Source organism: Aulonocara stuartgranti, assembly GCF_965226115.1.
Source record: "Aulonocara stuartgranti genome assembly, chromosome: 9".
NCBI lineage: Eukaryota > Metazoa > Chordata > Actinopteri > Cichliformes > Cichlidae > Aulonocara > Aulonocara stuartgranti.
The window spans coordinates 32,644,268-32,667,260 of record NC_138960.1 but is presented as its reverse complement, the minus strand read 5'-3'; the positions used below and the strand labels follow the sequence as shown (position 1 = coordinate 32,667,260).

The 22,993-nt window shown below is 40.5% G+C and overlaps 1 protein-coding gene across 1 annotated transcript in view; it reads left to right on the top strand.

The window, feature by feature from the left end:
• Positions 1 to 3,126: 3,126 nt before the first annotated feature.
• Positions 3,127 to 22,993, top strand: part of LOC309713959 (uncharacterized protein) — a 31,831-nt gene continuing 11,964 nt past the window's right edge. The window contains exons 1-2 of the mRNA XM_082545949.1: positions 3,127 to 3,174; positions 5,323 to 5,428. Of these exons, the coding sequence (XP_082402075.1) occupies positions 5,411 to 5,428 (18 nt within the window). The 5' untranslated portion in view covers positions 3,127 to 3,174; positions 5,323 to 5,410. The remainder of the gene's footprint in view (positions 3,175 to 5,322; positions 5,429 to 22,993) is intronic.

Below are 22,993 nucleotides of genomic sequence, written 5' to 3'. Positions count from 1 at the left end.
AATTAAGATATTGCACAAGCTCATAGGAAAATACATAAAAAGAGGGATGTCTTCCAAAACGTTTGGATTTGTGAATATGACATTTAGCCATTAAGATTAACAAGTTAATCACACATCTGTTGTTGTCAATGTTGAAATGTCTTTGGTGTTTTTGTAGACCAAATAATACATAGTTCCAAAACAGTACAAATCCTTTAAATACATTTTCTGAGATAAAAACACATAATCTCGGCCAAAAGTCTTGCACAAGGTTACAAAACCAAAAAAGCTGTATAGTAGATTCCTTGCACTTTTGACAAAATCTGCAGTTTGCATCAATGTCTAATTTGAATTTGCTGTGAAGATAATCTTTAGATGGGTAAATTCTGTGTATTAATTTATAATAAATGTCTTTACTTTTGTTGGTAATTAAAAACTTCGTCTTCCAAACTTCGTTCCACATAATATCGACAGGCAACCGGTTCCAGAAAAAAAATTACATACGGTTCTGTGGTTATACTATCCTGAAATAAAGATCTGATAGATTTGTTGTTGTTTTTAGAATTCTTAGAAAAGCACATCTTCCAACAAAAGTTTATAATAAAGATGCCAACGGCCTGTGGAATGAAGTGATGTTAGGTTTATTCTTAAAAAGCATACAAACCTGTGATGGTTTTGAGCCAAATGTTTTTGTATAATCATCACGATTTACAGCTAAATTATTAAATATAGACAAAATGTTTTATAGGAAAAAAGCATACCATTGGAATTGAATAATTGGTCGACTAAAACAATATTATTCCTAAACCAACTCCCTAAGAAGAGAGATTTTCTTTTATATAAGATATCCTTGTTATTCTACATATAATAACTGTGCGGACTAAAGTTCTGCTTCTATATAAGAGTCCATGCTAAAAAAAAAAAAAAGCTTGGCGATGAAAAACAGAGGTTTTTATGGGGATTTTATGAATATTAAAATTACAAGTAAGGAAAAAATCAGCACCACCTAACTTAGAAAACATGATATAGTATCTAAATGGATGTAGGATTAGTAATTAGATTTTTTTAACCAATTTATTTTGAATGTGTTATTTAGAGTGTTAAAATCTAACATATTAAGTCCTCCGTTGACACAGGAGTTCATAAGAACTGTTTTTTTAAATGTAGTGTGTCCTATTTTTCCAAATAAAGTTGAAAAGTAACTTATCAACCTCTTTTATGAGTTTATTATCAAGGTGCAATGCCAATGCAGCGTATGTAGGATGAGAGATGCCATCTGCTTTAGTTTTTAATACTCTGCCTTTTAATGATAAATCTCTTAAGAGCCACAGAGTAAATCTGTGTTTGAGTTTCACTAGAATTAGATATAATTTTGATCAATTCTTCTTTCCTGGTTTTTGGTTATTCAAATACCTAAATAACAAACTTCTTGTTTTATTGGAAGGTTACACAAAGCTGTTTTTGAACATTCTTTTATTGCCATAAGTTCACATTTAGGAATATTCAAGTACAATCCAGAAACTTTAAGAAATGTGGAGATTGTTTCAGTAGCAATAGAAATTTGATACTCATCTTTTAGGAATAATGTAGTGTCATCAGCTACCTGTGTTATGTGTAAATCTTTGCCAATTAGCGATATACCTTTTACATTGCTTGACTTCATATGGTTAAACAATAGTTGGGCAATTAACTAAAACAGGTACAGGGACCTGTTTTGGGACAGCCTCGTCTTTTCCCTCTTTGTATGTTAAATCTGGGTGAAGTACTGTTTGTTAATTTGACACTGCTGTTATTGTTATAATGCTTTAATCAACGTAGAAAGTAAGTACCAAAACCATATCTATCTAGAGCTTGAAATATAAATTCATGCTTCACCGTATCGAAGGCCTTGTAGAACTCTAAAAATAATATGAAACCACTGCTATTTATCAGAATAATCCAGAATATCTAAAACCAATCGGATATTGTTATATGTCTTTTGGGCATAAAGCCAGATTGTGTTTCATAAATAATGAGTCAACAACCATCTTAAGTCTGTTAGCTAAAATTAGAGCAAATATTTTATAATCATCATATAAATCATCAATAAACTATTTGGTCTTCAATTATCAATCATTAAGAGGTCCTTATTTGGCTCCAAAAACAATGTGGTCAAACCTTGATTCATCGTAGTGGGAAGTTGTTGGTTTTCCATCTTCCATTGGTTTTAATTTTGCACTGCAGTATGAACACAAATCCCCCAACACGAGGATCACCACAACATAACCTAACAGACCTACACCTTAGTTCACAGATTCACTTTGTCTAAGGTTTATTTCTGGGACTTTGCACAATCCAGGAGCAAATCATGAATACATAATGGACTTACATTTACAACATTATGAATGAAATGTGCTCTATCTGGAAGCAGCGGGTCTCCCTCCCCCTTCAACAGGTTGTGTGTGAGACTTTAAATCATCAAACTGTAAATTATAAGTTTTAAATTGTTATTGATCCTTTACCCCGAGTCCTAATGTGTATATTTATTTTCTTACTCTTCTTATATTTATTGTTTGTTTACTTGCATTGTTGTAACTGGAGCCTCGTCGTCTCGTTTCTCTGTATGTAGCGGAGATGACAATAAAGTTTACTTTGACTTCAGCAACAAGCAAGCGTACCGAGGGCTCTCGCGCTCACTTAACGTGTATAGAATTTTAAAAAAAACATCGGTGTAAATTATAAGTCTGTATCATGATGTCTGGTGTTTTCGTGTTTGTTGGTTTGTTTTTATTTTGCTTTATTTTGCGAGTCGGTTATTAGATGCCGCTCCAGCCGGTCAGACAATCCCCCGCCGCGGTTAGGAAGCATGTAGCGAGGCTCTATCTATCTATCTATCTATCTATCTATCTATCTATCTATCTATCTATCTATCTATCTATCTATCTATCTATCTATCTATCTATCTATCTATCTATCTTCGCATCTTTCCTTCACGTCATGACGTTTTTCATCCGTGTTAAGGTAAAGTGATCAGGAAAAGGAGATAGGAGGGACTTCTTTCTGGTGCTTGCCCTCAACTCTCGTGCTGCCCTGTCTGCGCTATTGGCTTCGTGTCCGGTGGAATACGCCGGAAATGGGATGGGTCTACAGATAACCACGTGGGTTTCTGCTCCCTGCTTCCAGCTTCACCCCTTCTCTCGGTTTGTGGGTTGTAGGGTAAGAACTGAGCAAACTTTAATGTCAGTTCAGTTAGTCTTGGGTAGATCCTGAATGTGCAAAGCGTGAAACACCGCAACATCCGACCCGTCTGAAATAATCAGAAACCCATCCCCGCATTGACACCTACTGGCCATTTCGGCTACCATTACATGTTGATGGATGCTGCTGAGTGACGCAGACGAGCCCTGCACAACCCCAACAAACTACTTATTATACCAGACTGTCAGTAGCTGCGGTCTACACGTTTTGGAGAAATCCCGCAAAACAAGGAAAGAAAAATACTGAGACGGTTAAAGACAGAAAACTTTGTGCTTCAGCAAAATATTCCATCTTTTATCGTTTGTGTTGCTCAGAATAAATCTATTTAGAAGTCAGTTTATGATGCGAAACACACAGAGAAAGGATGCTGTGTTTACTGTGATAAGCACACAGGTTTACAGCTGGTTTTGCAACGTTGCATGTGTTTGGTTGACTTTTAGCTTTCTGTCAGTTCGTGTCATCGGGTTTGTTCTACACACTGCCAATAAAAGCCAGACGCTGGCCTAGATAATTCTGACAGATCGTCAATTTCACGCACATCTTTAAATCCTCCTCTGCTCAGCAGCCTCTGAACACGAGGAAACCTTCCTGTACTTCACTCTGCTGTGGATTTGTTTATGATATATTCACACCGGAAGCGCATATCGTCACGGCTGCGCAGCGCGTGGGTAACGGGTTAGCGTGACAATGACGTCAAACGATTCGGCAATTTCTTTTCAGGTGAAAGTAGAAAAAAGAGCGGATGGAGCCCGAGCTGAAGATTTCATCCTGTGTTGTTTAAAAGCAGAGGCGCGTTTATTGAGAGATTTGAATGAATTCACAGCGCAGTGTGTGGCTCTCTCCCCCTCTCTCTGCTGATGGGAGTCAATGGAGCTCACCACTCTTTGTCTCTCGCTTTCTGTCATGTGACAGTAGCCGTTCAAATATATTTATATATTTATATAGCTCCATCATTTTGACTTGATTACGCCAAAGGTTTAAGTCCTGGTCACGTGACCTGGGTGTCGCGATCCACGCTTCGGAAGCTGGACGCTGCTCACTGCTGCAGGTCTCCTGCCGTTTATGGTTTACACGCTGAAGGAGAACAAACTGAGGAGCGGAGGAGACAAGGAGCGCTGACCGCGATCACTGCAGTTCTTTTTAAATGTCGACTCTAAAAAGGTCTGCGCATCTACATCGTTATGTACGGCTCATTGTGTGGAGGCAAGTAGGAGAAATGTGTTATCATAAACACTCTCATCTCTTTTTTTTATTCCTTTTAAAGACTTAGATGCTTAGATTATAAAATATAGCACAGGTCATGTGGTATTGCTGTACAGACACGTTTCTACATGTATATGGCTACTAAACACGTAAAATAATAGGCTGGTTTTCACGAGGTCATTAAGCGTGGTAACTGAATCCCACTGGACTGCAGCCAGGAGTGAGTCAGGCTTTCAGGTTTGTTTTCACAAAATACACAGGCGTTCACATCCAGATTACACTTCAGTTGTGTGATCAGTTGGGCAGATCTCATATATGACTTTTGAAGTTTGCTTCTTTTACTTAAAGAGGAAGGGGAAGAGAAATTTATTTTCTCTCAATAACTTTGACATCCTCACTCTTTAATTATTTTAGAATAGTTTGTTTTAACTTGGTAGGGATAAATTGATCAGCTTGTTTGTGCACCTGCTGTCACAAACGTCAATTCTGAAGCTATAATGGGGAACCAAACTGCAGTTATTCTGTGTATACCTGTTAAGACTTTTGGTTTGATTGGATTAAACATTTCCTTCTCAAATATTTCCATCTTGCTTTGACTGCAGCTGTAACAACATTGATTCCAGCAGGATTTGTAAAAAACATTTTGATGGACACACAGAGCTGGACAGCTTTTATTCTGCGGGTTTGGAGAGAGTCTGTGTGTGTCTGCATTCACTTTGTTCCTCTAATAGACAATCAATGTGCAGATGTTAATTCCTGCAGTGACTGCTGTTCTTCAGCCTGCAGAAACCATCCTGCAGCTGCTGGAACAAGTCAATCTTCTTAATGTTAATTTGCGTAGGTTCTTTTTTTTTTTTCAAGGATCAAAATGGTTGCCTAACAAAGATCTGTTTTGTGTCCCAGCTGTTCAGCAGGAGGAGAAGAGTCTGACGGAGCAGCAGAAGAACATTTTCACCCACCTGTACTCAGGTCGGCCACTACAGAGGAAACAATGAGCTCAACACAGAAGGTCAGCACAATATCACTGCTAAGCTACAGTGCTATAACTATGTGCACTTTATCGGCTGCTGTTGGTTTTATTACGGTCTCAGGTAACATCAGGCTTAGTGTTGTTATTCTTTCTCAACCTCAGTATATTCACACATAGAGAATCTCTGAAATTAAAACAAGAAAAAAGATCAGACTAAGAAACGGGAACAAAAACATCAATCAATTAAACAATAATTTTTAAAGCATTTTTTAAGTATGGCTCTCTTGTCCTGCATTTCTGCTCATATGTAATTTAGATAAAAGGAGATCATGTTGAAGTCACTGGTGACACTAGGTCGGCCACCATTTGCACCGGCCCCTCCCTCTGCTGGCCCAGTCCTGGGTCTGCCGTGCAGACCCGGTGACATTACCATGCTTTACAGCATTCTTTATTAGCACACACATGGTTGCTGTTCACAATGCACACAGAGCTGCAGCTCTTCCGCTGCCAGCTCAACATTACCACAACCACATGACCCAGTACAATATTTAAGTCGGCGGGCGTGATTACGGATGCCGTGCAGGTGCGTCTGCCTTCCCTGCACGGCACTGCAGGCCACACCCCTCCACATGGAAAGTATCTCACTTTTCTGTGGGTCAACAGACTCACTGCAGCTGGTGGCAGTCGTCTTTGTGCTCTCTGTCCGTTGAATGAGAAATACCATGGAGAGACTGCTTTGTTGTTTATTGGCAGAAATGATGTAAAGTGGCTCTTTAAAGTTTGGGCGCAGCAGGCATGTTTGTCACTATCTGCTTACTGAAAAATATACTGAAAAATAAAGAGTTATTTCCAACATGACAGAGTGTTGGCTGACTTAGACTTATGTGGTCAATCTTCGTATGTTAAATTATAAGCTCTACATAAGCAGTCTACGTTGTTGCCAGCATTTATGTTTGTGGCTGTCCTGGTGTTTTATCCCCCTCCTGTATCCTGTTTGTTGTGGCCATTATTTTTAGGAGAAACGATATTTGTCTTCTTTGGACATTCCCGTGTGTTCAGTACTTTTCTCAACGAATGTGTCCTTTTATTGATGCCGAGATTAACATTTCTTATATTGAGACCGTGAATTAACTGTACTAGAGAGGCCAGTCACAGTTGTTGCTGTAGTTACATGGCACCTGCAGTCAAATCTGCGTGAGTACATTGATACAGGGACACCAAGTGCTGGTGTTTTGTTAAATTAAAATACTCTGGGAATGCTCTATATTTCACTGGGCTCATCTAATGCATCACAATCCTGATATACCATCGTTCCCTCGAAGCTGGACAGGAAACTGCAGGATCTAGGACTGAGCAGCTCCCTCTGCAGCTGGATCCATAGCTTCCTGTCTGACAGACGCCAGGTGGTCAGACTGGGCAGCATCACCTCATCCCCCGTCACACTGAACACTGGTGCTCCACAGGGGTGTGTACTGAGCCCTCTCCTGTACTCACTCTACACCTACGACTGCACAGCCACTAACAGCTCCAACATCATTGTGAAGTTTGCGGACGACACTACAGTGGTGGGTCTTATCACCAACGGTGATGAGACGGCTTACAGGGAGGAGGTCAGCGCCCTGACCCACTGGTGTCAAGACAACCATCTCACCCTCAACGTCGCAAAGACAAAGGAGTTGATAGTGGACTTCCGGAGGTGCAGAGAAGTACACACCCCCATCACCATCAACGGCGCTGCTGTGGAGAGAGTGAGCAGCTTCCGGTTCCTTGGTGTACATCTGGCTGAGGATCTTACGTGGTCAGTACACACAAACAAAACAGTGAAGAAGGCCCAGCAGCGCCTCTTCTTTCTCAGGAGACTGAAAAGATTCGGCATGAGCCCCCGCATCCTCAGGACCTTCTATCACTGTGCCATTAATAATGGACTGGATTTATATAGCGCTTTTCAAGGCACCCAAAGCGCTTTACAATGCCACTATTCATTCACTCTCACATTCACACACAAGCTACGGTTGTAGCCACAGCTGCCCTGGGGCAGACTGACAGAAGTGAGGCTGCCATATCGCGCCATCGGCCCCTCTGGCCAACACCAGTAGGCGGTAGGGTAAAGTGTCTTGCCCAAGGACACAATGACCAGGACGGAGAGCCCGGGGATTGAACCGGCGACAGATACGCTTCCCAACCCCCTGAGCCATGGTCGCCCACATTGAGAGCATCCTCACTGGATCCATCACCACCTGGTATGACAACAGCACCACCTACAACCGCAAAGCTCTCCAGAGAGTAGTGCGGTGCTCTGAACGGATAATTGGAGGTGAGCTTCCCTCCCTCCAGGACATCTACAGGAAGCGGTGCCTGAGGAAAGCGGGGAGGATCATCAAGGACTCCAGTCACCCCAGCCATAAACTGTTCAGACTGCTTCCATCAGGAAGGAGGTTCTGCAGCATCCGGTCCCGTACCAGCAGACTGAGAGACAGCTTTTTCCACCAGGCCATCAGACTGCTGAACACTTCATAGACACCTCACCTTCACTACTGGAACTTCAACATTATGCACGCCATACTGTATATAAATGCCACTTGTTTTGCACATATTCAACTCTGTATATTTTATATATTTTATTGTTTTACTCTATTTAATTTGTAAAATATGTATACACACACGTAGACATACATATTTAGTATACACATTCAGTAATATGCATACACTCTTATATTGTACATATATTTATTCATATAACTCTCAGATTTAGCCATTCTTATATTTTGCTTGTTCTTATGTTATTGTACTTTGCACACCTCTGTTGCTTGTAAAGCTCGCACACAAGAATTTCACTCACATGTACTGTACCAGTGTACCTGCACATGTGATGTGACAATAAAAGTGATTTGATTTGATATATGACCAGGACAATCTCTGAAAGATATTCAAATAGTTCACAGAATTTCTGCTTGAATTCTCATCTGTACTGAACCTTGCCTTACTGTAAACATTGTTTTTGACAGCCTTGATTTTGTTTCAACCTTCAGGTTTAAAACTAGTTTGAAATTTCGGTTTGTTCCATGACTGCATTTCACTCACTGCCTCTGTTTGTATCTCTGTCACTGCAGGACCAACATGGAGCGAGAAGTCAGCGCTCTCAGGAAGCCGACAAACCTCACAGAAGAAAGAGAGAGAAAACATACAGCTGTGAGGAGTGTGGGAAGGATTTTACTGTAAAGTCTAACCTAAGAAGACATCAAGTCATCCACACTGGAGAGAGACCGTTCAGCTGTGACTTGTGTGGAAAATCTTTTAGTTTGAGGAATACCTTAAAGACACACAAACGCATTCACAGTGGAGTTAAACCATTCAAGTGTAACCTGTGTGGAAAGTGTTTTACTCTAAAGAATAACCTAAATAGTCATACGCTCATCCACACTGGAGAGAAACCATTCAGCTGTGACTTGTGTGGAAAACCTTTTAGACAGAAGAGTGGGCTAAAAAATCACCAACTCATCCACAGTGGAGTTAAGGCTTACAAGTGTGATCAGTGCGGTAAATCTTATACTCGCAACGATGCCTTACAGACTCATCAAGTTTCCCACTCTGGAATTAAGGCGTACAGCTGTGACTTTTGTGGGAAAACCTTTAACAACCTTGGACGCCGAAATAAACACCAACGCATTCACACTGGAGAGGATGTGTACTGCTGTGATCAGTGTGACAAATGGTTTACAACATATGCAAACTTACAAATCCACAAAATTACCCACACCGAAGAGAGATCCTATAAATGTGACCTGTGTGAGAAGGCTTTTAAATATCCACATTCCCTGAAAGAACACCAACAGATCCACACCAGAAAGAGACTCTACAAGTGCAGTTACTGTGAGGTATGTATTTTTATTTTTATCTTGTCATTTTAGCCTGACTGTTTGGAACAACTCTGCTCATTCAATTGTGTTTGCATGTTAGTAATTCTACTACATTTCAATGGGACACTGGTTGAATCATCCAATTTAGTTTCAGTTGTGAATTTGCTTACATTTTTTGAAATAAAAATTGCATTTTGTAGTACTGGTCATCGTTATGTCTACTATTACTACTGGTAGAATTTGTGACAAAGGGCAGCGAGTCCAACACCCATCGGGAGTGAGTCTGACTTGTTGCCGGTTATATAGACTGTTGTTTAAGGATGCAATGGATTGAATTTATGTGTCTGTATGTGTAGTAGGATTTCAACAGTACCATATTCCTGTCCTTCTTGTCAGGTGGACCCAGCAGTCAGATCTATTTTTGCACTCAGATTTACTTTAAACTTTTCATTACAGTGGCCTTATTGCTGTATTGCTGCAGAATTGTGTCAGTATTAGAGTGATGTTATTGTGGAATTACTGTTACTTGTTGTGGTACCACTGTATTATTACATTGTTATTATCATGGTATAGGATTGGGCAATTTGCTTGAAAGTTCAGTTGTTCTGTTGACCCCGGTGGCATCGCCAGTGAATGAGGGTAACAGTGCCAGGAAGCTGAGGAGTCTCCAGTTTTGGTAGTGATCTGTAACATAACCTAAATGTTATAATTGAAACCATAAAAATTATGTAGGGACTCTTTTCTTTCTTTCTTTTTTTTAAGTGACATTCAGGATAAAAATGTTGAAGGACTGACTTACACTCTCTTTGTGTCTTTGTTTAGAAGCAGAGCGACACAGATGGATCCAGTTCTCAACCCTGTCATCACTGTGGTGGTGGGAAAGTATTTCATTGTGACCTTTGTGGAAAAACTTTCTATCATCAAAGGAATCTAAAAATACATCAACGTGGACATACTGGACAAAAGTTGAACTACTGCAAAGAATGTGGCAGAGGCTTCCCCACACCTAGTGCATTAAAACGCCATGAACTCATTCACAGTGGGGTTAAAAAGCACGTCTGTGACCAGTGTGGGTCATCCTTCACCACTGCAGGTCAGCTTAAAGCACATAAACGAGTCCACACAGGAGAGAAACCATACAAGTGCACATACTGTGACAAAAGCTTCTCTCATTCAAATAGCCGTATACTTCATGAACGTACACACACTGAAGGAAACTACAGCTGTGACCAGTGTGACAAAAGCTTCAAGAATCTCAGTTCATACTCCAGACACAAACGATCCCACGCTGTAAATAAACAGTTTCAGTGTGACCAATGTGCAAAAACATTCACTTCATTATCTGCTCTGTGCAAACATCAACATGATCATACAGGGCTGAAATCACTCCCATCATTTGGTCACAGTGAATCCGAAGAGATGAAAATCTCCTCTTCTGGTTGCAGGGACGGACTTAAAAGCCTTGAGATCAGGCTCCACAGAGTTCAGATGAAATCTCCTGTAAAGGGTGTCAGCTAATATCACAGTTAGATCTGATGAGGTAGTGTTTCTGGGCTTGCAGTGAGTAATAAAGTTCAAATGTAAGAATCTGCATATACAGCATATATATAACAAGTATTTTTCCTAGAAGCTCTTCATGCTCCAAAATGTCCCAGTTACATTTTAGTCTCTTCCCTTCAAAACAGTAATATTTGGTGGTAGTAGTACTTGTGTTATAAAGTTGCAGAAATACCTCTTGTGAGTCAGTGAGCGTGCCTGTGTAGCCATTATTTAATTAGGCTGAAGAACACATTCTTATTTGCATTGGTGGCTTGCAGAAGGAAAAGCCACTTGAAGAAATGGGGTTAAGTTGTAATAGATATATTGTATGACTGAGAACTAATTCTGCATTGATTTTGAATATTCAACATGTGGTGAATACTGAAAGGAAGTGTAAGTCTCACAGCACGTATACTGGCATGTTCAGACTTGCTCATAGAGGGAGGGTGAGTGATAGGGATCCATGGAGATAATCCAATAATCAGTGTTTTGAGAAGATTCAATCGTCCTTCCTCCGAACTCTGTGCAGAGCAGACACACCTGGAAGATGGGATTATACTGAGGATTTGCAGTTGGATTATAAAGCAGAGTGCAGGAGGATTAACCATCACCAAACAAATACCATCCAAGAAATGGATCTGTAAGACTTTTCTACTAAGCTCACTGTACTGTACTGGATTGTAAACAGTGAGGAAATCAAGGGACATCAGATGGAGTTGGTACTTTGACATCTTTTTTCATCAAACATGCAGGGAACAACAAAACATACAGAGCATCTATGCCTCCCCTTTTCTTCACACCACATTCTGGTTTTGACGCTCCTACTCTGTGCTGTAGTAAATTCTATTTGACAAGCAGTTTCTGATGCGCCAGAACACGACACCGCACCAGAGTTCCCTTCACCGTCAAGCAGCAAGTCAGAGGAGTGACAGGTGTATTGTTCGTACCGCTCCAACTCTGAGCACTATCTGTTTCAGTGCACCTACTTCAGTCAACTGACTACAGGTCAGAAGTGCACGTGGGTGCAGGCTAATAAGAAGTGTTGGCACTCTGGCTATGACCACTAGACTGCAAGGTGTTGACGTAAAAGGACGTGAAAGCAATGTAAAGAGACCCACCTGGATGGCCTCTTATGCTGTGAATGTACATAGTAGTGGTGGATAAGCAGAGGAAGACAGCCGTGGTGAAAGATGTAGCTGTGCCAAGTGAGGAGAACATCAGATCATCCACGCTGGAGTGAAACCTTTCAACTGCCATCAATGTTGCAAGTCCTTTGGTCAGATTAGCATCTTAAGTTTGCATAAGCTTATCTAAGCTAGAGTTAAACCTTTAAGTTGTGCTCAGAGTGGAAAGTTCTTTGGTAGTTTTTATCATGTAAAAAATAGTGCTGTTAGCGTTAATCTCGTTAAAATGACGTTAACACCGTAACCGCACATGAACTGAATAATAATAATGCAAACTGCAGATGTAAGCATTATTGTGCTGACCTTTGTGGAAAAACATTCAGAGTGCCGTGTGCTCTAAAAACACACCAACACATGAACACTGCGCACACTGCTGTGACAAAACTGCCAGACCATTGGGTCAAACTTTCAAAGTTTAAGATCAGGCTTCACAGAATTCAGCTTTAATCTCCTGTTTAGTGTTACTGCGAGAAAGTCCATCAGATCAGTTATGACCTCAGACGTGCTGTCTGGTGCAAGCAAGTATTTTTAAACTTTTAAAGTATTCAGCTAAGTATTAGAAAAGTACCGGGACTGTTAGGATTATCAAGTAAATAAAAAGACTACAGATGTGATGTTTGCTTTGAGGATTTGATCCAGAAGTACAGACAATGAAATTTACCATGTAAACTTCCTGATAACAGCTGCATTTACACTGTGTTGTACTGGATGCTTCAAAGAAATGAATATGTAGACTGTATGCTAATCTGAGGCTTTGTTTTACATAATCAGATGTTTATAGTCACCTTATACATTTATAAGCTACATACCAAGAAATCAAAATTACTCAGAGTAAAATTTGTCTCCATCCTGATAAAATACCTAAAATTATGCAACACTTAAAGTTACTCATGCATTCTCTGAATTTACTTACACATTACTTAAAATTAACAACAAGAAACTTTTTTCCTGCAAAAAACTGGTGTTTCACATCTTTATTCTAGTGTACCTAATTTTAAATATTTGTGCTTAAAGCCTTTGAGATTCCAGAACCTCAGCAGATGTAGTTGGTTAACCTAGTACATACTTTTTATTTCGTTTCATGGATTAAATTGACTGCATGCATTTTTGTTGTCTCTGGTTTTGGCAAAAGCACAACCAGTTAAGCTTTGCTAGCTGTGTATGAACACTTAACTTGCGGCTTGTCTAAATGTTGCTTTAACAAAACCTTTTAGCAGCATGTACATGTTCATATAGCAGCGCTTAATTCTGTAAGTATTCTAAAAACAGTTGTTTGTAATAAAGGATATGAAGTGTAACAATTAGTGCTAAAGCTTTATTGTTACAGCAATATGTATTTTCTCCACTAGGTGGAACCTTTGCTAACTGCCTGTCAGAACTTAACAGATTTTGAAATATCCATGTCTCCCATTGAATAATGGAGGTGAAAAAACACCTGTCTGAAGCTGGCAGCCAGCATTTGCAGAGACTTCCTTTGAATTGTTGTTATTTATTTATTTATGTATTAGGTCTTCTGATTTTACTTAAACTGTGCAATAAATAGCAGCAGAATTCTGTCAGAACCTCCTGATTCTTGTCAGTGGAGTCGGTGCTGCGCCATTTCTGTTCTAGTTTACTCATGTGAAATGTCCTATAAATGTCTTTGTTGTTTTAAAATTTGAGTTTGTTTTGCTGCATGAGGAGATAAAAGTACAAAAAAAGGTTTTTATTGATCCTATAAATAATAAAATATACACAAAATTAGCTTACGTGCAGTTTTGACTCTGGTACTTACTGCTCAGTATCTTATAAATGTCAAATATGGTTCTTATCAAGTGCTCAATTTAATTTTAATTACAACATCAAAGCTTGAGGTAAATACCCTACAGTATATATATAATAGAATCACTAATGAACTGATTACTTTAATGTTTTTGGCATACAATATGCAGTTATTAAAAATTCATGTCAGTCATGATAACTGTTTGGATTACCATGTATCATATGGCTTGTGAAAATAAAAGGGAAGTGGTTTCAAAGTTAAAGACAGAACACCACTGTGTGGCCACTACCAGCTCCACCACCATCATCAAGTTTGCTGACGACACCGTCGTGGTGGGCCTGATCTCTGATAACAACGAGACGGCCTACCTGAAGGAGATTAGGAATCTGGAGAACTGGTGCCAGAGGAACAACCTCCTTCTAAACGTCAGTAAGACAAAGGAGCTGATAGTGGACTTCAGCACTAAGCAGGAGAGGAACTACCAGACCCCCGTCATCAACGAGTGCCCAGTGGAGAGAGTGGACAGCTTCAAATACCTCGGAGTTCACATCACGCAGGACCTGTCATGGTCCTGTCACATCAACACCGTGGTGAAAAAGGCCCGACAGCGTCTCTACCACCTCAGACGCTTGAGAGACTTCCAACTGCCCTCCAAGGTGCTCAGGAACTTTTACTCGTGCACCATAGAGAGCATCCTGGCGGGAAACATCTTAACCTGGTTCGGGAACAGCACCATGCAGGACAGACGAGCTCTACAGAGGGTTGTGCGATCAGCTGAGCGCACCATCCGCTCCGAGCTCCCTGACCTGCACTCAATCTACAGCAGGCGGTGCTGGACCAAGGCCAGGAAGATCGTGAAGGACCTCAGCCATCCCAACAACAGACTGTTCTCTCTGCTGAGGTCAGGAAAGCGATTCCGCTCCCTGAAGACCAACACAGAGAGACTGAGGAGGAGCTTCTTCCCGCAGGCGATACGGTCTCTCAATCACACCACCACACAGTACTGACCCACACATACAGTTCTTACACACACACTGGACTTTCTGGACTTTGGTTTTGCACAACACTGGTCACTATATTCTTCATTTCCGGTTAATACTTGTACAGCTGCTGTTATTGTGTATATATTTATTTATATTTAGATTTCTTCATACATTCTTATATAGTTCTATATTGTGTATTTTGTCGTACAGTTATTTTATTTTCAACTTTAATTTATATATTTTATCTTATTCTTCCCAGTTAAATTTACCCTTCATTCTAATTTGTGTTGTACAGTTATTTCATTTTTAACCTTAATTTATATTTTATTCCTTCCTAGTTAAATTTACCCTTTTTAATGTTTCATATTTATTTCCTTTCTTATTCATAGCCTTTTCCTTTTTTGTTTTCTTTAGGTCACGAGCAGTTGTCCAAGCATTTCACTACATATCGTACTGTGTATGACTGTGTACGTGACAAATAAAATTTGAATTTGAATTTGAATTTGAACAAGCAGGATTAAATGCAGTGATGCATTTTGAGGGAGGAAGGTGATGCACAAGCAGGAGAAACCCTAGTTAAAAATACAGAAGTACAAGTGTGTGTAGTGTGTGTTTTAATATTTTCGTGCAGGGGGATTTCTGCAGTGCCACACAGCAAAATCTCCAGTGTGTCATGGTCCGGGTGTGTGCCACTGTGTCTCCCTCCGAGCTGGCGTCTCCACCCCTGGGAGGGGCTTCAGTGTTTTTGCTGATCGCTTACACCTGTGGGTAATTTAGCCGGGGACTCATAAGGCCAGCGTTCTCAATCTCTCTTCGCCAGATTCTCTGCTAACATCAGTCAGTGCAGGCCACCACCATGATTCCCTATGTATTTTGTGAATCACCTTGCCTCACTGTATGTTTGTTTTTTGTGTGCCTCTCTCTTAGCTACACCTAACTGCCAATCCCTGCCAAAGAGCTCCTACTTGGATATTGGACCATCTGGCAGTCCCACAGGCTATTACTCGAATCACCTACCTGCCTCTCTGCCTCCACGCCAGGAGTTTTTGGATTACACACCCGGACTACTCACCCCTCTACATCATCTCCGACCACCTGTGGCAAGTACGCAGTACGAAGGAGGATTCTGAACCAACAACATATTCATATGTCTCCTTATCCGTATCTGAACATCTGCACTCTGTTACAGTGACCCCGACCTTTTCCTGGATCTAATGTGACTTGCTTTCCAGTCCAGTTCCCGGAATAGCTGTCCCCTCTGACCCGGACCAGATTGTTACTTAGATTCAGTGGTGGAACGTCGTACTTGTCTAACTCACCTTTTGTTTATGAATATTTGTGAAGTCATTAAACATTATTCTTAAAATCTACTTACGTGCTGTTCGGCGTCCTGCATTTGAGTCCTGTCCCTCGTCTAAAACGGTCTCGGCCGTAACACAGTGTTAATTTAACACTGGAGATTTTGCTGTGCAGGACTCCACTTTCAGCCTTTTTTGAATAGAAAAATAATAATAATAATAAAAAATAAACGGTGAGCGCTCAACTACTCTGTGAGCTGTGAAGACAAGCAGGTGGTGACAAAACACCAAAATTTAAGCTGGCAACTGCCGCAGAAGAGCAGAAGAAGAATGATGTCCCTCTCTGACTTTCCGTACAGCCTACAGGCTGGTGCAAGCTTCCCGCATTTACCGCACATTGTTTGCGCTTGTGCATGCTGGTCTGCCGCCTGCTCTGAGCTTTCAAAGTCACCCATCTCAAAACTGCATTGGAGATGGGTGACTGCCAACAGTGGGGTGAGAGATGCAACATCTTCATGAAACCTAAAGAAGTCCATTCGCTTTCTTTCCAAGCTCCATCTACTTTGATGATGGAGAACCAAGGGCGTAGATTTGGCATGGACGGAAGGGACATGTCCCCACCAGCAATTATTGAATTGTCCCCACCAATAATTTGATCTCTTCGAGTAAAGAAAAACAAACCCGATGGTAAGAAAAAAAAACGATCTGTCAGCGTCTCATTCAGCGAGCGGTGCAGAAAGAGTTAAATTACGTTCTCTACTGGAGTCCTACGTCATGTGACAAATATGGCCAATGTGATTGGCTGAGCTTTTCAGGGAGCTCTGTTTAGTTTCAGCAGCGGCAAACAAACCTGCGCTGCCAGGAGGAGAGGAAGATGGCAGCGCAAAGGAAGAACCTGGATATAAGAAATTGGTTTTCAAAGAAACCTGTAAGTCACTTAAAGTCAAGTTCACTCATATATTGTGTCCGTCACAATAACATTACAGGCTATGCTAGGCCATACATGCCAACACTCACGATTTTTCCGAGAAATCCCGAATTTCAGTGCCCCTCCCGAAAATCTCCCGGGGCGACCATTCTCCCCCCAATTTCTCCTGATTTTCCACCCGGACAACAAAACTGAAAACCATATCGCAGACCGGCCCGCCAATTCCAGTTTCCAACAATGGCTACTATTACTGCAGCTACTTGGTTTTAATATTACTCTTATTACTCTTTCTGGGTCGCAAAATAAACTTTTAACACATTTTCAGGCGAGAATGTAGCTGTGTAAACGTCAAATAACTTAAACGTGTTATTATTTGGCCTTTTTCAGTGCTTTAGTTGTGTTTTATTTGTTGGTGAGTAAATCGTTTTGGCTGAGATTAAAGTTATTAGATTAAATTAAATAAAATAAAACTTTATTAATCTCTCGGGAGGATTTTTCCCGGGTTTTCACACAGCTGAATAAACTGCTGTGTGAAAACAGCAGTTTATTCGACCATCTACGCCAGCGTCTGGTTATATTTTAGACAGCAAGGAGCAGACGGCAGGTGACGTAATTCTGAAGGCTAGACCGTCCAATTTCACAGTCGTTCATTTCCGGTCTACCTGGCTTTCGGAGGACCCGGCCCACTCAGACCACAAAGGCCGGGTCCTCAGGTGGGCGCGGCCTCTGAATTTGGACACCCCCGGCCTGTTTCCGGTAATAACGGTGACATTTAACTTATTTTATCTTATTTTATAAATAAACACTGTAAGATTCAAGTTTTTTGTATATATATGTACATGTATATCCCCCCAGCCCATTTGAATGTCTCCCTAATTCTGAGGTCTCAAGGTTGCCAAGTAGGTGCTAGGCTTGGTCCACATCAGTCTAAAATTGTATGTAACCATGAATAATGTGATGCCATGTCCACCAGGAGAGACTGGACAGTATAGATGTAAAACAAATATGCCAGCAGTTCATTTCAGCTAACGAGAGGAGCAGGCATGTGTTTGTTTTGTGGGGCATGTAGTCCATGTCTGTTGCTGTAACAGTAGTTCATGTTTAGAATAAAACATCCCAGCCCCCTATCTGATGTTGGTGTACTATAACTGAAGTAATGTTGTTAAGTCCTTAAAGTCATATTCTTTTATTGTCATGACTGTATTTGAAGCTATTTTTACTTTTGTATGATACCTGATTTATATGATATATGGCTGAAGTAAACTAAAGTCTGAAATACTTAGTCATTTGTTTAATAGTAATTTAACATTATATAATTCACATATAAAACTATGAATTGTAATTTTAAACGGTTTAAAAGCATGTAGAATAGCATATGTAGGCAAGTATATTTGTCCTTTTTTTTAATCAAGAAGCAAAAACAAAAAGGAGACCTGTTCAGTCCTTTATCATTAACTAGACATGTTTTGGATAGATTCAAATATCAGCATTGGTTGAATCTTTAAATGGTCTCTTTTATTTTCAAACTAAGTCAGTTTTCAGTGGGTGACTTTGAGTTTCCAGTTGAGATGCATGTTTTTGGATAGCTGGAAAAGTAGCTTTTACTTATAGAGCTCATGCAAAATAAATAAATCAAGTCCAGTTTTACTCTCATATCGGCCAGCATTTTGATTAGTTGTCTTCTTTCAATATCATACTTCTGACAATGCAATAAAACATTATTTCCTGTTCCCTACTGCAGTCACACTCCACTGTACAGTGTTTTCCTATTAAAAGTAATGTGGTATTAAAACCAGTGTGTCCGAATCTAAGTCGAGATATAACAGTCTCCTGTTTCTTCCTGTACTTCTCATGTCTCCCAATTTCCTTTGGATTTTGTAAAACCATCACCCTTTCCTCTCTTCCTCCCATTGCTTTTGCCAGCGTTCCTTCATTTTGTGCCGTATTCTACTCTTAATCTCTGTCCTACTAACACTAATAATCATATCAATTTTTCATCCACAGCGAGTAAAGTAGTGAACTTAGAGGAGCGAAACAAACTATTAGTGATGGCCAAATGAAGCTTTCTGAAGCTTGTATTGAAAAATGGTTCATTACTCGAAGCTTTTCAACACAGTCCTCTCTGGTGACATCTGGTGGCCAAAAATATGAAGAGCCGCTTGAATCCACAAAATAAAACCAACTGCTTCATTATGATTGCCCACTCACTCTACAGAGTGGAATTTTCTCTGATATTGGGCCGCCGTTGTGTTGCTTTGAACGTGTATTTTTTGGGGTTAAAAAATGTGGTTTATTTGTGTAATGAATAATTTCGACCAGCAAATTTTCCTTGTTTAAACATGCACCATTATGTGGTCTTTCTTTGCTTTTCACTTCTTGATGTTGGTAAATACAATAATTGGAAAACACGACGTTACATATAATATACATATAATACTGTACAACACATTATGGAGTATGATTCTGCTGTGAGGTCTTGTCTCCATGCACTTGTGAAATTAATCGCAAGACGGGTGTATTTATATTATATTAGGGAAATTTTCCCAGACATATTTCTGACCTGTGGGTAGAATTGATTGTGAAATGGAAAATGCTTATGAACTTGCAAACTAAAAACATGATGCATTTAAGGTAACCCTTTTTCATTTTTATTTAAGAAGGGGAATTTGTTCCACTGTGCGATGGCTGAAACTGTTCCTTTTCGTGGAGATAATTTCTCCTGCATTAAGGAAAATCCCTTCACGTGGAACAGAAGAGGCTGGAGTGCAGAGAAACTGGTAGAGATGCAGTTATACAGTCTACCTGGGCCCCACAAACTCAGCTAAAGAGAATAAATACATTAAATTGCTGCACATTTGGCAGACTAACATTTTAAGATTAATTGAAAAATAAAATATATATTTTAACATTAAATGTAACGAGTCAAATGGAAGTTTTTCTAAAGATATTTGATGATATTTATATTATGAAAAACAGATTTTTGACATTTTGAGTTTTTCCCGTTTTCAGATAAAATAAACACGCACAAAACAAAAGCAAACAGCCAGAACACAAAGCTGGAAAACCCACCCGAATGACCAAAATCTACTCAAAATACTCCCACACAACAGAACCTCCTCTCTTCCTCGCTGGCTCCATGTCTCTCAGTAGAAATATCAGTGGTTTGCTACCTGTCACCATCAAAACACTCCACAAATCCTGCGAATTATTCACTTCCTTATAAAGCATTGAACGAGACCCCGAAGTAGTCACGTTCTAAACGACGCTTCGGACGTCACTGATCACGTGACTCTGGCCAAACGAATCAAGCTTCGATACAGAGCTTCGGAAGCAGTGTGTTGATTTTTTTGACACACGCACCGGAGCATCAGCTTCAAGCGGACCATCACTACAAACTATACCACTACCAACGTTTCCCGGGTATTTTTGAAAACGCAGATTTTTCTATGCGTTTGCACCTTTCGTCCACACGTAAACGGCGTTTTCGGACACTGAAAAACGCCTGCCAGGGTGGATACTTTCGAAAAGTCCGTTTTTGTGTTTACGTGTGCACGAGGAAAACGTGAAAAACGCAGCGTCAAAGGTGTGGTCCTATTTTGGGATCACACTGTGACTGTGAGTATTTTGAAATCTCCGTTTTCAAAATACCCGTGTACGTGTGAACGTAGCCACAACTTCATCACGGAGTTTCTCTCGGTTTGTGGGCTCATCTAAAGGTAAGCACCGAGCTAACTTTACTGTGAGCAGGGCTCTAGACTAACTTTTTGACATGGGCGCACCGGTACGCCTAACTTTAAAAATTAAAGCTCCATAAATGCATACCTTTGCCTAATAACAAAGGCATAAATGTGTTTGGGGTTTTTTTTCCCCCACGTTATATCAGTTGCACGGAAGTAGCTGGCAACGGAAGTAATCCGGGCGCTGCAGCTTTAAGCAGCTGCGCGCGCTCCCGCGGACGGCAATCACTTTCTGGCAGACAATCACTTTTGGGCACAACACCGGCACAAAAGTTAGGCGCACTCAAATTTTTCAACCGCATCGCTTAACACCGCAGTTTTACATGTGCACTTTCTTTGGGGGGGGGGAAGTCCATACAGACAATATTAATTTCTAAATTATTAACTAACAAACTTGTGCTTAAAGTGCTTTGTCAATATTGTAGAAAATGTTAAACTTAATCATCATTTCGGCTCCTCTGACGACCTGTTTGCTGCTGTCTGCTGCTGAAAGGCAGTGGGGAGAGGGGACACTTGGGCAGTGCATTTATTGCAGCATATAATGTGTTTCCTGGATACACTGTGCTTTTTCCGAGCACTGGCTATGAATTTCAGAAGGATCAGGCCTTAACTTAACAAAAAAGTTATCAATAGTTCTTTTCATCTTTTCTTATTACCCACAGCTACATCCACTTCTCTCAGGCCTAGGCTGCTCACTAGGGCTGGGTATCATCACTGATTTCTATAATCCATTCGATTCCGGTTCTCAAAGACTTGATTCGATTCAATTTAGCCTCAGACAGTCAGAAATATTATAATTCTGATCATTTATCAGTACTGATACATGTGAGACTTCATCAGAGAGAGAGCTGTGCAGGAAGTGTGATTTTTATCGTGGTGGAAGCAAAACAGCAAAAGTCAGAGGGAATTCATGACGACATTGATCAAATGTGAAGCGCAGTTTGCTGCTCCTTTGCTGCTGGCTCGGTGAATCTTGGTTGGAGAGAGACAAAACCTGCAGCTCAGAATCAGCGCAAAAAAGACGTAAACACAGAGCGGAGCCGACACATCAGAATCGCTAAGCTCCGACAGTGTGTCCGTGTTCGGGCCATCGAAAAGCCTATAAAGAGCAATATGAATTTCTTTAGAAATTACCGGAATGAAAATGTGGAGAGCACACCAACAAAAAACGATGGCAGAGAACTCGATATCAGCTCGTCTCACTGCTGCTATCCAAGCTTGATGTCTTCGTTTGGTTACATCAGATACGTGAGATTCCTCACGTTGCTTCCAGGAGGGGAAACGATAAAAAGAGCCCATTTTCCAGGTTATTCCCTTCCCGATCTTGGGATCTAACATTGCAACTGACAACACAGCAAGTACGAGCTATAGCTGATGTTTCCGTGTGCTTTCACTCCTGTAGCCATTTGTTTCGCCTACTAAGATGGCAGCTCAACGAAAAATCATGACCACGCCCCCTACCATGACATCACGCTCCAAAGCCTATGGTTTTGCGGGCCAAATGTAATTGGGCTGCGGGCCAAATTTGGCGCGCGGGCCAGAGTTTGACACTCTACAGCCTGATTTCTATTTGAAGTGATAACAGGAAATGGATGAGAGCGATCTGCTGCAGTATCAGGGTCACAATAAACTTTATTGTCCAGCTGCTGTGGATGAACACATGAGAGGAAGTGAACTCCTACAAAGTCTCATTTTAATGAGTCTGACTGCTGTAAAGTGATGCACAGGAAGATGTCAACAAAAACTATTCTATGAAATGAATGTTTAGCATCAAGTGAATTCAGATGTTCTGTTCAGTTTTCTTTCTATAGGCAAGGCAAGTTTATTTATATAGCACCATTCAACAGCAAGTTGATTCAAAGTGCTTTTCAGAGACATTAAAAAACAAAAAAATAAAAAGCATGATTTAAAAAGGGGGGGGGGGGGGCAGTACATAAAATCAGTAGTTAAAATGTAGGTTTTGAAATTTAAGCTTAAAAGTAAAACCGTGCAGATTTGGTGCTTTATTCAAATGCAGCTGAGAACAGGTGAGTCTGCAACTTGGATTTAAATAAACTGAGTGTTTCAGCTGGTCTGAGGCTTTCTGGGAGTTTGTTCCAGATATATGGAGCATAAAAGCTGAATGCAGCTTCTCCATGTCTAGTCTCACAAGATTTCTACAACCAATCAGAGTGAAATTTGTACTTTGTGTTGTCAGATGAACATCAGAATCAGAATCGTGTTTATTGGCCAAGTATATGTGCAGACACATACAAGGAATTTGGTTCCGGTAGATGGAGGCTCTCAAGCACAGCAATGTAAATCACACATACATAC